A 15,000-nucleotide genomic window follows, 5' to 3' on the forward strand; every position below is an offset into this window, starting at 1 on the left:
AAGCGGCAGTGATAGACCTGCAAATACTGAACTGTGTAGCGCAATCCAACCTGCTTTTAATGCAGTTGTTAGCTAAGAATACTCAGAAATAGGAGCTTAATGTCCTTGTTGTTCCTACGTGATCAAGTGAATCTAGACTTTGGTTGAGTTATTAGGTTGTCGAGGACTCCAACCTCAGCAGGGAAGCATGTGAGAGTGCATATTTCATGCGCTCAAATGGGCCCTGGGGCCGAAAGGCCACACGTGCGCATACATGACATAGTGTATGGCGCGTTTATTCTGTTTTGAGTCTTGTTCACTGTTTTGCTTTTGTTTGTACTTTTATATCGTGTCCTTAAGATGTTCAGCTGCCAGGGTGAGCTTATTTTACTGTTTATTAGCCACTAAAGTGTTTTGGTAAACTAGGCCCGGTATTTTCATTCGGATTCTTTGAGTCGCTTCCATATATATTAATTTCTGTAATTTTCCATTAGGTCTTACTGCGTAATAAAGTGGTAATTTAAAGCAAAAGAAACCTGTGTCACATAAAGACAGACTGTAAAGAAAATTTGTACTTTGCAGTTGGTCAAAATGACCGATCTTGCTCTCAACCTTACTCTGAGTAAAAGAAATATTCCTCTACAACAGATTATTGACAAAAAAAAGACTTCAATAGTCTGTCCAGTTTTTGCCTTTTGTCGGCAGTGCTTTTGAAAAAATTCTTCATGCGGAACTTTGTGAAGACGCGAGAGACCATCCCGCGGCATTTGAGCGTTGGTGATGACAGAATCTTTGTCAAAATAAACAAGTCTTACGCTATTGCGAATAGGGCCAAAAGAGCAAACTAAAGATCATAATATCCTAACATAACCAAAACCTTGAAAATATTGCTTACGCTGCCCCAAATGGCCCGGTGATGTTGCTTCAGTGCATTTTTCTTTTAATTGTGCGGTTAAGTCAGAAATCAGTGAAAGATCATATCCAGAGCGCTCGGAACAATAAACAATCAGTGTGGCAGATCTGCGAAGTCATAAACGGAAACGTTTATAAAACGAGACATTGCATGAAAAGAGCCCTCGTTGGCCTTTTGCAGAGGCAGATACAAAAGTCGGACCGGATCAACAGACTCGGACCGTCAGTCCACGACGGATCAACTCGAACCGACCCGGATCAGAAAACATAAGAAAGAAAACCAAAAACTAAATTCCAAAATTCCCGAGATCAGAGAGACAAACTTGTAATAAGGTTCATTCCATTACAACTGATCATAAACAAACTTTTAATTATGAAATTAGGGTAAACGACCATGGCTTTTTCTGTGAAACTTTGCACCAGCTTTGGTGTGAAACTTTTACGGTGATTGTCTGACCACATGTACACACACGACTATGGCTTTTGCTGTGAAACTTTGCACCAGTTCTGGTGTGAAACTTTTGCGGTGATTGTCTTACCACAACACGACCATGGCTTTTTCTATGAAACCGTTTGCACCACCTCTTGTGTGAAACTTTTGCGATGATTGTCTGTCCACATACGACCATGGGTTTTGCTGTGAAACATTGCACCAGTTCTGGTGTGAAACTTTTGCGGTGATTGTCTGACCACACACGACCATGGCTTTTTCTGTGAAACTTTGCACCAGCTCTGGCGTGAAACTTTTGCGGTGATTGTCTGACCACATACGACCATGGCTTTTGCTGTGAAACTTTGCACCAGTTCTGGTGTGAAACTTTTGCGGTGATTGTCTGACCACATACGACCATGGCTTTTGCTATGAAACTTTGCACCAGTTCTGGTGTGAAACTTTTGCGGTGATTGTCTGACCACATACGACCATGGCTTTTGCTGTGAAACTTTGCACCAGTTCTGGTGTGGAACTTTTTCGGCGATTGTCTGATTATATACGACAATGGCTGACTGGCATTCTTGGCATGTTATTACCTTCTCATTGTTATCTTGCGAAAGAGATTAATTGACTGTGCATTCTTGGCGTGCGATTACCGCCCCATCGTCAGCATCGTTACATTTCGCGAAAAGGTTTAATTGACTGTGCATTCTTGGCATGTGATTACCTCCTCATCGTTACTTTTCGCCGCGAAAAAGATTAATTGACTGTGCATTCTTGGCATGCCATTACCACCTCATCGTCAGCATCGTTACGTTTCGCGAAAAGGAGAGAGGGAATGGTTTCCATTTGAGTGAAACAGCACGAATAATTTTCGCGCTAACGTCCTTAAATGCCGAGTTGTTACAGTGCAACAACAAAGGGAAAAAGAAACTACTAACATTTTGACTCTGTGTTCATTACGTTGTTATTTGTTTACGCGTCATCTTGATCGCCCTGCAACTACTTCCCAAGTTTACATTTTAGCGAGGACCTCTCTTTCGAGAAACTGTGAGTACAGATTATTTTTATTATGATTATTATTATTACTATTATTGTCGTTATTATTATTATTAATATTATTAATATTTAATACTATTAATTTTTAAATATTATGTAATTATTTATTACTATTGATGTTGAAACCTTGCTGGCTGGCTCATAATGTACGCCACCGCTCGCTGGCAAACGTTATGTGCTGGCTGGCAATATGTGTCATTTCGCATTTTAAAATATGCTGGCTGTTTAAAAGCCGTCTCACACGATGGCTGGCTGGGACTTTTATTTCCTGAAACTCTTGCTCGCTGGCAGTGAAGAGCGGGTATTTTTTTCCCAGGAACGTTAAATATTAACGAAGATTGACGTAGAAACATTGTAACATTGTAATAGTTGCTGCAACATTATAGGAACAATTTTGTCAAAAATAGTCGTTGGGTACTCCTGAACATTCTTCATTGATTGTAAACAAGAACTTTGACACAAGGTGATCATGTGCACCTTTATTGTTGCCTAGCACGTGATTAATTTCTTCCTTCTGACAGAACATCGTATCGTTCCACAGGAATTTTAGCGTTTTTACGATAGATTGTCATTAACCCTTTGATACCCAAATCGGCCTAAACTGGCCAGACTTAGTATTTTACCCTGTATAACGCCAGACGATTTTACTCGTCAATGGGTAACCCCCAGCAGTCAATGGGTTAATTAATCTTTCGCTTAGAATTCGAAATTCTGAGTCTTATATAAAAACAATGTTATTTTTCCTTTATCTGTCTTTTGGCTTGCCTTTTACTGTTACCGGGTAGCATGAAAATTTTGCGGGACTTTTATTTTGCGGATTGGCGATTCTATTAGGTTTGGGGGCACAAATTTTTGCGGAGCGAATTCGGAATGAAATTTCCGCTGGGAACTAATTTCTGCGGTTTTCTTTTCAAGCAGCAAGACTATTTTCAACTTCTATTACTTTTTGGTAAAAAACCCCTCAATCATCGAGAACGTGGAGAAAATGTGGCATCCTGGAGGCCTTAGAAAATGGTTAACGTGACCATATAATTGGCTGCTTTGAGTTGGCTGCTTATGCCTCAGAGACTGGAAAAGTATTGTCTTAATCTTTTATCGTTTCGTTTTGTTTGTAGCAAGCTCCAATTGCTTTTTCTCAATGCAAATATCAAAATAAACGATCTTTTTGGCCCCACTGTATGTGGATAAAAAGCCATTATGTTTTAGTTATCAATTAACAGGAGTAAGTTTTTATGGTTTTTAATTTTGCTGGTGTTTATTTCTGCTGGAACTTATTTTTACGGATCACGTACATCAGAAAAATCCGCGAAATAAAGTGCTACACCGTAATTTCCGGCTTTTGCGATACCATTTGGTGCAAACGTAAATAAAAAAACACTTGACTGAAAAGAAGAGAAATTATAAAGCGGAAGCAACATGTTCAATCTTTCCTCAGTGTGTGACATAAGCGTTTGCTTAGTGCAACTCTAGACATGCATGACATGCAGGAAATGTCCGTCAGAGTAATTTGCAGGTAGTTTTTTTTGCAGACTATTTCACTTAAAGGGGCTATGTCACGTTATTTTAGGGTGTTTCGGGAAAATCTTTAGTTAATCGCGAGTTTAAAACTCGAAAATGCTAATGCGGAATTCCCTTACCGATAAAATTATCGTTACGTCACAAATGAAATGATTCTGAGAAAAAAACGACCTTTATCGAGCCAATTTGTCATAATTTTGAAAAACGTCGGGCCGCCTTTTTTTAAGATTACCCAAATGTAATCCGTTTCAATATTGTACATTTATGTCCACCCATGCTTCTCTTTCCTTTTGCAGTAATATACATAATATCTATTTTGGATATTCAGGAAAGCAAAGCAACTTTTAAGTGTCTAGTCGTTCTAGCGCTGGAGCACTAATTGGGGACTTAAGGGACTGTGCAATAAATTATCAGGAAGGGGGGTCCTAAAATGAGCTTCACCAAAGGAAAAATTAGATAGGTCCCCCCTCCAGCAGCGTCAAGATTAGCTCTGACCCCCCCTCACGTTCTCTCAAAATTATGATGTGCCCCCCCCCCCCCTCTCTAACCCGTACCTTTATTCACCGTACTGCAGCGCATTCCACTGCGTCGTCAGGGATGAAGAGCACCTCGAAACTTTGTTCTTCATAATCGTCAATTTCCGAATCGTCTGATTGTTCATTATCTTCTTGATCTTCGGAACTGCTAGATTGCTGCTCATCCGGGTTTTTTTTACCTTGAGCTTCCCCAGCACCTAGAACACGAGCTACGGTTGCTGCTTTCCCTCCGCTGACGGGTAAACCGTGTTCCTTTAGGTAGAGTTTCAGTTTACTTGCAGACAGCGAGTTGACTTCAACCTCGTCGGACCAATTATGGTTTTGTTCCTGATGAAAAAAAAGGCGAATTGCATTATTCGGTAACAAACTCCTGCCAGATTTTTACGAAAGTTTCAAAACAAGGGCTGGAGCCAATGCAGCATTGATGAAGCAGGCGTTTATCGCGGAAAGAGACAGGCCATATAAAGTTACTTTAGATATTGAAAAACTTGAGAACAGATACCAGTATCTTTTATCCGACAACCCTGCTTGTGCAGGAAGGTTTCTCCGAGAGGATTACAAGCCAACTCCCCATGATGACAGCAACATCAGACGTTGCAAAAAAGAGGCAAATGATATCCAGGACAAGCTTAATGTTGTCGTAACCAAGTTAGAAAAACACAACAACAGTCTTTTTTGGCAAACTGAAGACTGGCCTCAGCTGTTTACACAATTTTAATGCTGAACAACGTCATTCAATAAAGTCTCAAGTCGGTTTAAACGTTCTGCATCTCGTAGAAGACCTGGATAGGGTGATGGCTAAATATAATTATAAAGCGACATTTCCTATTGGTGCTAAATCTAAAGCATCCAAATCAAGATAAAAGAAGGAACAAAAGAAAAAAAGGGAGAAGAAGAGGATTGCTGCCTCAGAAAGCCGTAGGACCCGAACCTGTATAATTTTTCGGTCTTTGGGAGGTGAACCCATTGATGACAACTATGAAACAGAAGCAAGTGGCATCCCTCAGCTAGAAACTGTAGACCTAGAAACCCTCTCGCTGTTTAAATCAAGAACAGACCTGGCATGTCTGAGGGACCTCTTAAATGCCAAATGTTTTATTGGCAAAGCTCACAACGTGGTTTGTGACTTCTGTGCATGAGCGATTGTTTCAATCTATCATATGTTGACATTCTAAATAAGTTAAAGCATGTGTTTATGTTGATGCAATATTTAGACATTATGGATAGTCAAAGGCGTGGCATCTGTCTATTTCGAAAATGTTTATTTATTCATTATCGAATTTGTGAAATTTAATTAAGACCCCCCCTCAACTTACTTGAGAAATCTAATGTTGAGCCCCCCCTCCTTTCCATTATTTTAACTTAAGCCCCACCCCTCTGGTTTTAGGGCCCCCCTCCTGATAATTATTGCACAGTCCCTAACAATTAACGCAAATCAAGGGAAATGTTCAGGAGATGGGAAAACCGGAGTACCCGGAGAAAAGCCACTCAGTGCAGAGCAGAGAACCAACAAACTCAACCCACATATGAAGCCGAGTCTGGGAAGCGAACCCGGGTCACAGTGGTAGGAGGCGAGTGCTTTCATCACTGCGCCATCCCTGCATCCGAAATCATGGAGTTATATCATTTTGAGTGACATTGCCCCTTTAAAGAAGAAACGGGTGAAGTGTTATCTTTGAACTGAATTTATTACCAAAGCTTAAAAAAAAAAAAGACCTCAAAACGGGACACGACATTACAAAGTAATTCAACGTGTGAGCCAAAGGACCATTGCTGGCAGGACGTCTGGGTGACCCCTCAAATGGTCTACATCACCCCCTTCCCCGCCCCATTAAAAGAAATTACTGGAACGCTGCAGTTCAGTACGACCCAACTCATTGCCTTCTGTTTTTGTGTCATACAGGCAACGCAGTTTACGCTTTAGGAGCGTCTAGTCCCAGAAAACGTGGGGTCCGGTCTTATTGCTCATGCTCGAGTTTAAACGGAAACAGAAAAGAGAAAACATTAAACAGTAGAAATAGTGGGTTGACAGTGTTCCCGAAACAAAAATTCTAGCCTTGCACACCATAAATGATCATTGGCATGCTGTAAGAGCGAGTAAAGATGAGACTTCTGACGCTTTCGGTAAGTGTATTTTTAGTGTTTCAGCGGGCATTCCATCGTGCAAGCACCGTGAGTGAACACGATCGATTTTTTTTGTGGAAACGACACCGATGTCCTCTTCTACTACAATTTTATGTTTCCGTAATTCTGAATGGCTTCGACGAGATCTCTTTCCACGGATTTTACCTCAAAGAGACTGATACAATGTTTTCCACGCTACTTTTGCAACAGTAACAGTAATCCGTTTTTAGCAGCGTGGGAAAATTAGACATAATATAATTTAAACCCCGTCGTTTTATTATTTTTGTGATTTTTATATTTCTGAGATCGAAAAAACAAGCAGCATTGAAACTAGTTTTAGATTGTGATTCTCTCTCCTAATTCTGGGGTTTCCGAATTACTTACCTACTACCCACCGTACTTTACCGACTTCCTGACGGACTGCTATTGTTATGCAAGCGACCAATCAAAAAAATAGTTCAAGCCCATTATCCCAGAGTCTTTCCGGGCGCTCAGCCGCTGCCCAAAAAGCCCGAGGACACTGGGTACGAGATTGGTTTCTCCTGGGCTACTCTGAATCCTTGGCCTTTTTGTCGAGCGGATGGTCGTCAACGAGGGTGTAGGATTTTCTCAGTACCTTAGATATCACTCATTCGAACGGCATGCTTTGGAGGCGTTAATTAATAATTTCAAGGAACGCGATCATTTGTTAATGTTTTGAAAATGGCATTATTGTTTAATAGCGTACTGTTTTGTCGCCCCAGTTCCCACCAGCTTGATCGTCGTGTGGTTTACCGAGCGGGATCTAACAAGTGACAAGTGACAAGTGACAAAATTACCTTTTATCTTTACGTAGTCGAGTGATTTAGACATTAAAGAATCGCCAGAGCGGAATTTGTTCGGTTCGGAGGAAGATGAAAGGTGGATTATTAACCAATCAGGAAAGAGATTTTCTCCGTCCGCTGGAGAACGGGAGTTTCGAAAATCTTGTGAGGTTGATTGTAGGCGGTTTCTCGCTCCTTCTCCTCGCTCCCTCCCCATTGGCTTAGTCTTTTGACTTCCTTCTAGGTTTTCGCGTGGCCATTACTTCAGACGATGACTCGAAAGTCAACCTCGGTGGAAAGAAGCGCCTCAAATTCACCAAGCCGCCGGCTGCGCAGGCTATTTACGCAGGCTACCTTTTATAGGGAAATACATTTTCCGCTTTCTTACACCAAAAGAAGTAACAAGAGTATTTGTAGTAGTGGCAGTAGAAGTTGCTGTTGTTGTTTATTTTGAAAAGTTTCGGGACATTACAATAGTTGTTGCTGGTAAAATCCGTTCTCAGTTTGTAGGAATCCGTTTTTACCTAGGTTAAATTGGTGATCCCCATTTTACCTAGGTTGAATATGGACTCGGATGAATTGAAGAAAATTCAATTTACCATACCATACATGGATATCAATTGACTTATTATACAAAAGTAAATGATGATAAGAACTGCCTTGGGTTGTGCCTTTTCGTCGTTGTAGTGTTGTAGAGTAGTGATGAAGTTCCCTTACTATTTTGTAATGTTGAGACTGAATGGATAAGTGCCTGAATACAGAAATCGATAAGATGATACGAAGCATTAAGATGTGTTGAGATGCATAAGAGAGCTTGAGGGAAGGTTTAAGTGTTTTCAATCCTTTTTGGGGGCTTGATTGTTGCTTTAAACTAGGTAGAGTACATATTCAACCTAGGTAAAATGAGGATCACCAATTTAACCTACAATCGGCGTCAAAATTGTTGAGACACTCTTATCCTTTAGAGTCGATTTCAAGCTCGGCGGCGCAAATGGCCCCCTCCCCCGCACCCCCGGGACAATGTTGTGTTTTTCTGTTTTCCACGAGCCTTGTCGACAGCGGTACAACATTGATTAGGGTGGGGGAGGGAGGGGTATCCCGGAAATATACTTTCTGGACAAGTTTCCTTTGCAAACAATGAATGTGTCGTGGCCAGTGTGCTCTGTTGGCAACTGTCTCAACTAATTTTGTCGCCGATTGTAGGTACAAATCGATTCAACCTCAGGCAGGATTTGATCGACAACATAGACTCGTTAAAATATGCACTCAGTATCACTGAACTTAATGCAATGCCCTTCAAGATCAACGTGATTCTTTCACACGCGCGCGCTTTGGTTATGTAAGAAACTCACATTGTTCCTTTGTGACGTCAATGAAAATGGTTTGAGACTTACATGAAAAGCAAAATGGAGGAAAGGGGAATGGCAAAAAGAGTTCATTTCCCACCACTTGAGGAAGAAGAAGGAGAAGAAGAAGAAGATGAAGAAGAAGAAGAGGAGGATGAGCAGCAAGAAGAGGAGGTAGAATTCCAAGAAGAACTCGATGGAGAGGAAGAACGGTCAATTTCAGCGGAATCAGATGGCTCCCGTGTAAGTTCGGCTAAGAGTGAAGAATGGCAAGCTGCAACTGCCGAACAACATGGATTAAAATCTTCCAGAGCAGCCAGCAAGGTAACTAGAGTCCAATTACTTTTGAGATAACAGGGGTTACATTAGCTTTAATGAAAGGGTATGTTTGACTTTTGACTTTTTTGTTTGTTTTTCAAAGTAAGATCTCGACACTATCTGAACAATTTCGCCTCTACCTAAAGCAACGTGGGACCAGTGCTACAACAAGTTGCAAAATTGTTGAGACACTTTCATTAAACAACACCTTTTCTAGCTTCCAATACCCGCCGTATCTAGAATTTGAACCTTTCTCACTTCCCTTCCCCTCTCCCCCTTTCAATGTTGACTGTTTAAGTTTGCAACAATTTTTATGTCTTGCTAGCAACACTGATAACGAGAGCGGGAGGGGGGGGGGAGTGGGGCTGCAGTGTGAGAGCTAATAGGTAAATTTATAACGCCCCAAGAAAGTGAAGTTTCTCCACTACTTTTGCAACTTGTTGTAGTACAACGGTAAGACGCTGTTGCGCCGGCTAAACAAGGTGAGGTGCTTTGCAAGATCAGCTGTGGATAACGGGGGGACTGGAAGACACATGCAAACCAGAGTCAAGGAACATAAGCCACTCCTCCCCCGTTTCAGAGTACCCTTAAAACACCAGACACTACCCGGCAGCTTTGGAAAAAGGTAAACAATCGCGATCCTCACTGGAACACACGCTGAGCTAAAGGGACTTCACAGATTAACTTCGACTTGCGGTCAATACATCTGCGACTTTCGCTCTTAACCACTCGGCTACCGTTTTTTCAACAAATCAACTTTCTTGCAGATCAAATCAACGTACAATTTATTCGCCCAGAAAAAACACGAAATGGAGGAGTGATTCTCGCACTTATCTTGACAATTTAAGCAATTATCCCTCATAGTAATGAAGGAGGTAGTTTCTAAAGAAACTGTGGTGCTGCGTCGGTGGGGAAGTAGTATACAAAAATTTGGTTTTATCAACGGAGTTGATAATGTAAATTGGCCACCGTAAAGAGATTCTAAAAGCTAATAGAATCTCTGTACGGTGGCCAATTTACATTATCAACTCCGTTGATAAAACCAAATTTTTGTATCCCTTATAGAAGACACCTGAAAAATTCAGGTGGCTCCAACGGGATTCGAAGCCATGACCTTTGCGATGCCGGGGCAAATGCTAATCTACCAACTGAGCTATGAAGCCACACAGGTTGGGCGCAGGTCAATTTATTGGGCTCATTTGTTCGCGTGAAGCACTCGGTGAATGAAAGAATTGTGCATTTTGAAGTTCGGGTTGTAGACGAAATGGAGAAGTGATTCTCGCACTATCTTGACAATGGAAAAGTGTAAGTTTTACTCAAGAGCGTTTTTTGTTAGGGAGCGTTGAGGTTCAGAAAAACTTGTTGGGGGGTGGGGGGGGTACTGATGACAGAAAAAAGAACTTGTTGGGGGAGGACTGATGAGAAATTATCTGCTATCAAGAAATTTGGAAGACCCCTACTTACTGCATTAAACATTTCAGGACCCCCTTTTGGTATCCCTAAAAATTTGAGACACCCCCAACCTACCTCATGGCCACAATCCAATGCCTGGCCTGCAGAGAAAATCAACACCAAGAAACTAAACATACCTTATCAAGACAAACTATTTTTTTTGAAGCAAAAATATCCCACAGTGGGATGAAGGTCCAAATCTAAAGTCTCATAGAACAAAAACCATTGCTAAACGATATCTTCAAGTTACTGGAAGGGCCTAAAAGAGGCGTCTATTCAAATATGTATTCGAGACAGCAATATTATTACAAAGGAAAAGAAAACCATACCACATACAAGGGAGTCATGTAGTGTCCTGTCAACCCATTTTACACTCTTGAATATTATACTTTGTTAAATTGTGTTTACATTGGCTAATGACAATTTTTGTTTTCATTATTTAGGGTACCCCCTTGAGAGTGTTAATATTTTTGAAATACCCCCCTTTTAACCTCTCATTCTTTGGGGGACCCCCCAATTTTTCATAATTCCCTCCCCCCCTAACATGTTTTTGTGAACGCTCTCTTATAGCCTGCAAGAAGGCTCTTTCGTTGAAATGGCGCGCGGTCGAAATGTGGGGGGCTTGGTTACTAGTTTCGGAAGAAAGTCGGGGCAGAGTAGAAGAGCCAATAGACGCAATCCAGATATGAAGCCGAGTCCGGGAATACAACGCGTATCACTGTTGAAAGACGAGTGCACTCGCCAACCTTGCTTCCTGATTTGTAAAACGAACAAAAAGGAAATTGTAGTTCAAACGCAGAGAACTTCTTTGGTAATATCGTATCGTCATGAGATTCTTCACACTACAGCGTGAGGTCATACAAATTAAAGGGGATATTTCGTAATTTCCGCCTCTAGCGGAAGGAGATTTTTGTGATCAAGGGCGTCTCTTGCATACTGCTTGGCAAGCCTAATTTTGTTTCTCTAAATTACAAAAATATATCTGGCCTAAGTAAAGTTCACATATTAAGGGCCTGACTTCAAGCTTTCCTCCCTGTAACCCTTATTCCATCTTGAATTTTGTTAGAATCTTTGTTATGTGATCTTTAAATAGGCAGATGGTGCCCTTTTCAAGCCGGCCATGGTCAAACTCGAGGATCAGATGAATAATGAAAACCTGGAAAATCTTCAGAAAATATTTGAGGTATGCTACTTCAATGCAGTTCACGTTTTCTGCTTTATCCTATTTCAGTTTTATTCTGTCCGAGATAGTAGCATGAAGGCTGACGGAAAAAAGGCATTGTATACAAACACCACGTAATTTTTACAAATCTGCGCTTGTTACCTTTGCATTATTTTCACCTTCTGGATTAAAAAGAGAAACGAATAAAGAATGAGCTGGCCAATCAGGGCCGCATACATAAAAATAGCTTGTAGCCCGCCCCGTTTTTCTTTTCAAGGAAGCAGATGAAGACGGCGGAGGTGGACTGGATATTGATGAGTTTCGACGGGCAATGATAAAAGCGATGGTTGGCAAAGGTGAAATGGTAAGCAGATACTAGTCATTGAACATTTTGGAGAGCTGTGATGCTTGTTCATTCAACTAGAAAATGCGCACTTTACGTTTCTCTTTCAGCCGGATGATAATCAACTTGCCATCACATTCATGAAGGTAGACGCCAATTGCGATGGAACAGTGGATTGGGTACGTTGGGTTCTGCCTGTAAAGCACCACCTAATTCCATAAAACAAATATATAATCATATTTAACCGTAACTCTTGTAGTTCGCAAAATACTTTCAGTTTCAAGTTATGCTATTTACGTGGTACGTGGCTCATTTTTAGCCTGATCTCGGGTTATTTGAAGGGTTTGCTTGTTCTCTCAAAAAATTCAAGGTTAATCCCGGCGAGGCAGGGATGGCAGAGCCACTAGAAATGACTGACACCCGATCATGATTTACTGCTTGAATCTTCATGCTGTCACTGCCGAATGGTCCTCGCAGACAGATTTGCTTCGAAGCATTCAGTTATTTCTTTAATTTTACCGAACAAACTCCATTGCTACGGTCATTCTGTATGGTCTTCTGTGTATTGGTCTCTGAAGCAATACCCCGCGTGTTGATCTTTGGAAATTTAAAAAAGCTATTGCCGAAGATTTCCATTTGTATGTTACAGAAAACAGCAGAGTTGTGATGGTTTTATCGTTTTCTCAAAATATTTATTTCACCACTGTGGCTAACGTGATTTACGAAATTTCCTTGACTTTTTTGGAAATCAGAAAATTTCATTTTAAAAGAAGATTATAGTTATAGTCATTCTAGTTCTTTAATTTTAGCATTTCTATGTTTTTACAAGATACTTTGCAATGGTAAGGCTTCTTTCCATTTAGGAGGAGTTTTGCTCGTACATGTTGCTGGAGACCCAACTCAAGGATGTTATGACTAGTGAAGATAGAGAGGTGAGATAGTTACATTACATGTTTAGTGTGCAAATATACTTTCAAAATGAAATTCAATGATGCGCTACATACGAAACATTTGTTTTAAAACGACCTGATAAACTGGCTGACGTTTCAAGCGTTAACGCTTTGTTTGAGCGAATCAAATTCACTCTGACGAAGAGCTTATGCTCGGAATGTCAGCCATTTAATCTCTTCACGGTAGCACTTCGACCTTTATCAATTCAGTGCTTGGCAAAACCAACTATTCGTGTTTTACTCTTCCACCGACGCACCTTTAGTATATAGATCTGACGCAACGGTGTGTCAATTTTCTTTGCCAACCCCTAGCACGGTTTCATAAAAATATCCAAGCGTACTTGGAATACCGATTCAAAGAAGAAAGTCAGGGTGGTTTAGTGGTCATCAACCGTGCCTCCCACCTCTGTGACCTGGGTTCAACTCTGGCTCGGGTCGTCTGTGACCTGGGTTCAACTCTGGCTCGGGTCGTATGTGAGCTGAGTTTCAGTCGATCTCAATCTGACTCCGAGGGTTTATCTCTGAGTACTCCGGTTTTCTTCCCTCCTCAAAATCGACTCACGGCCTATTCCATCAGGCTGTGGTGCTGTCGTGTGGGTCGTGTTCAGGGGCCGAGCGCCTAGCCGGCAGCACAGCTCCTTCGGTCCGACCTCGTTGAGCTGCGCCCTTAGTAATTCAGTCTCCGACTGCGAGAAAGGGCGATTAGCATGTGAGATGTTATTATAAAGTGTCAAACTTATGGATAATTAGTGAGGTCCTAACGAGTCGAATCTGCGGCCACTCAAGGAAGAGCTACTAATTATTAGCATCAGTTTCCTGTTGTAATTTTGGCTAAAATCATCAATAAATTTGAAGTGTTTCGTCAACACCTTGGACTAGATAGAAAGGTTCGAGCATAAACAAATAGCTCCCAAGCCACTCCTGGGAAGGAGGTATCGAGGCGAAAAAAATATTCTCTTTTTTCAGAGTTTTTCATTGGTAGAGAAAATTCCGATTGTTACTCAGCCTAGTTTGTCCATATCTTTGCCTCCTTTTCCCCTTATTGCAAGTAAGTCATAAACTCATGGCTACATCATGAACTTTTTCTGGGAATACCGGTTTCGTTTTCTTTGAGAGGCCAAATATAATACTACAGAAACCCGGAATGAGAACAGCTCTGTAACAAGATCCAACTGTTTTAAGGCTGAAGAAACAATTCTAATTCCTTTGTCTTTCCACAGATGGAATTCCCAAATCCAGCTCGAGAAATCCCGAGGTATCAACAATGAATTCGTAAAAGCTTCACCTTTGGCCACATGGTTACTTTTTAGAATATTTGCTCATTTACGTGGGCAGCAGGACAAAAGATTATCGACCGCGAGTAAATTACCGTACCAGCATTCTAAATATAGAGTCAAAAGCAGTACGAGATTCCGACCAGACTGCTTGAAGTGCAAATGGAGCTATTATTCGTATTTTCCTCACCAGTGATCACCTCACCAGTGATCAGTAGAATTTAAAGGTCACCTCAGAATACATAGATGCTATTGAAATAGCATGAGGTCCGTGCTGGGAAAATATTCGTCGAGTTCCTTTATACCATTTTCTTGGTATGGACCGAACAAGCTAGTTCAATAAGGTTGTTATTTTTTAGGCTCTCTTGCGCAGGGTTTTCTATTCCTTGAGTATTGCCTCTTCGCCTGCTTCTAAAGTAAAATTCGTACTGGAACTACGACATGACTGAATAAGACAGGCTGAGATAGACCAATTTTTTATAAGAACGTATTAAGAACATTGCTGAGGTTGAGATTCGACTAAGAACGTTTTTATTTTGCTCATTTATATTTTAAATGAAAGACTAAAATAAAGGTAAATAAATATAAATTAACCCAAATACTTAAGGACATATTTTGTTTAATATAACAATGGTCTTCTTATTGCAAGATATGCATGATACACATCTCAGTTTGTAATAATGAGCGGTAATAACTTCAACACCATCAAAGCAAGCACTTTGACAGGTTTGCTTTTCACGTCCGCATTGATTAATACGAACGGATTAGAGCACATGCTCTACCGCTCAGCA

At 41.0% G+C, this 15,000-nt stretch overlaps 1 protein-coding gene across 1 annotated transcript in view; it reads left to right on the forward strand.

The window, feature by feature from the left end:
* Nucleotides 1–8,770: 8,770 nt before the first annotated feature.
* LOC138017352 (cilia- and flagella-associated protein 337-like) overlaps nt 8,771–15,000 on the forward strand; it is a 70,081-nt gene continuing 63,851 nt past the window's right edge. The window contains exons 1-6 of the mRNA XM_068864457.1: nt 8,771–9,034; nt 11,574–11,663; nt 11,920–12,006; nt 12,096–12,164; nt 12,849–12,917; nt 14,156–14,190. Of these exons, the coding sequence (XP_068720558.1) occupies nt 8,771–9,034; nt 11,574–11,663; nt 11,920–12,006; nt 12,096–12,164; nt 12,849–12,917; nt 14,156–14,190 (614 nt within the window). The remainder of the gene's footprint in view (nt 9,035–11,573; nt 11,664–11,919; nt 12,007–12,095; nt 12,165–12,848; nt 12,918–14,155; nt 14,191–15,000) is intronic.

This window comes from Montipora capricornis, chromosome 9 (genome assembly GCF_036669925.1).
Source record: "Montipora capricornis isolate CH-2021 chromosome 9, ASM3666992v2, whole genome shotgun sequence".
Taxonomy (NCBI): domain Eukaryota; kingdom Metazoa; phylum Cnidaria; class Anthozoa; order Scleractinia; family Acroporidae; genus Montipora; species Montipora capricornis.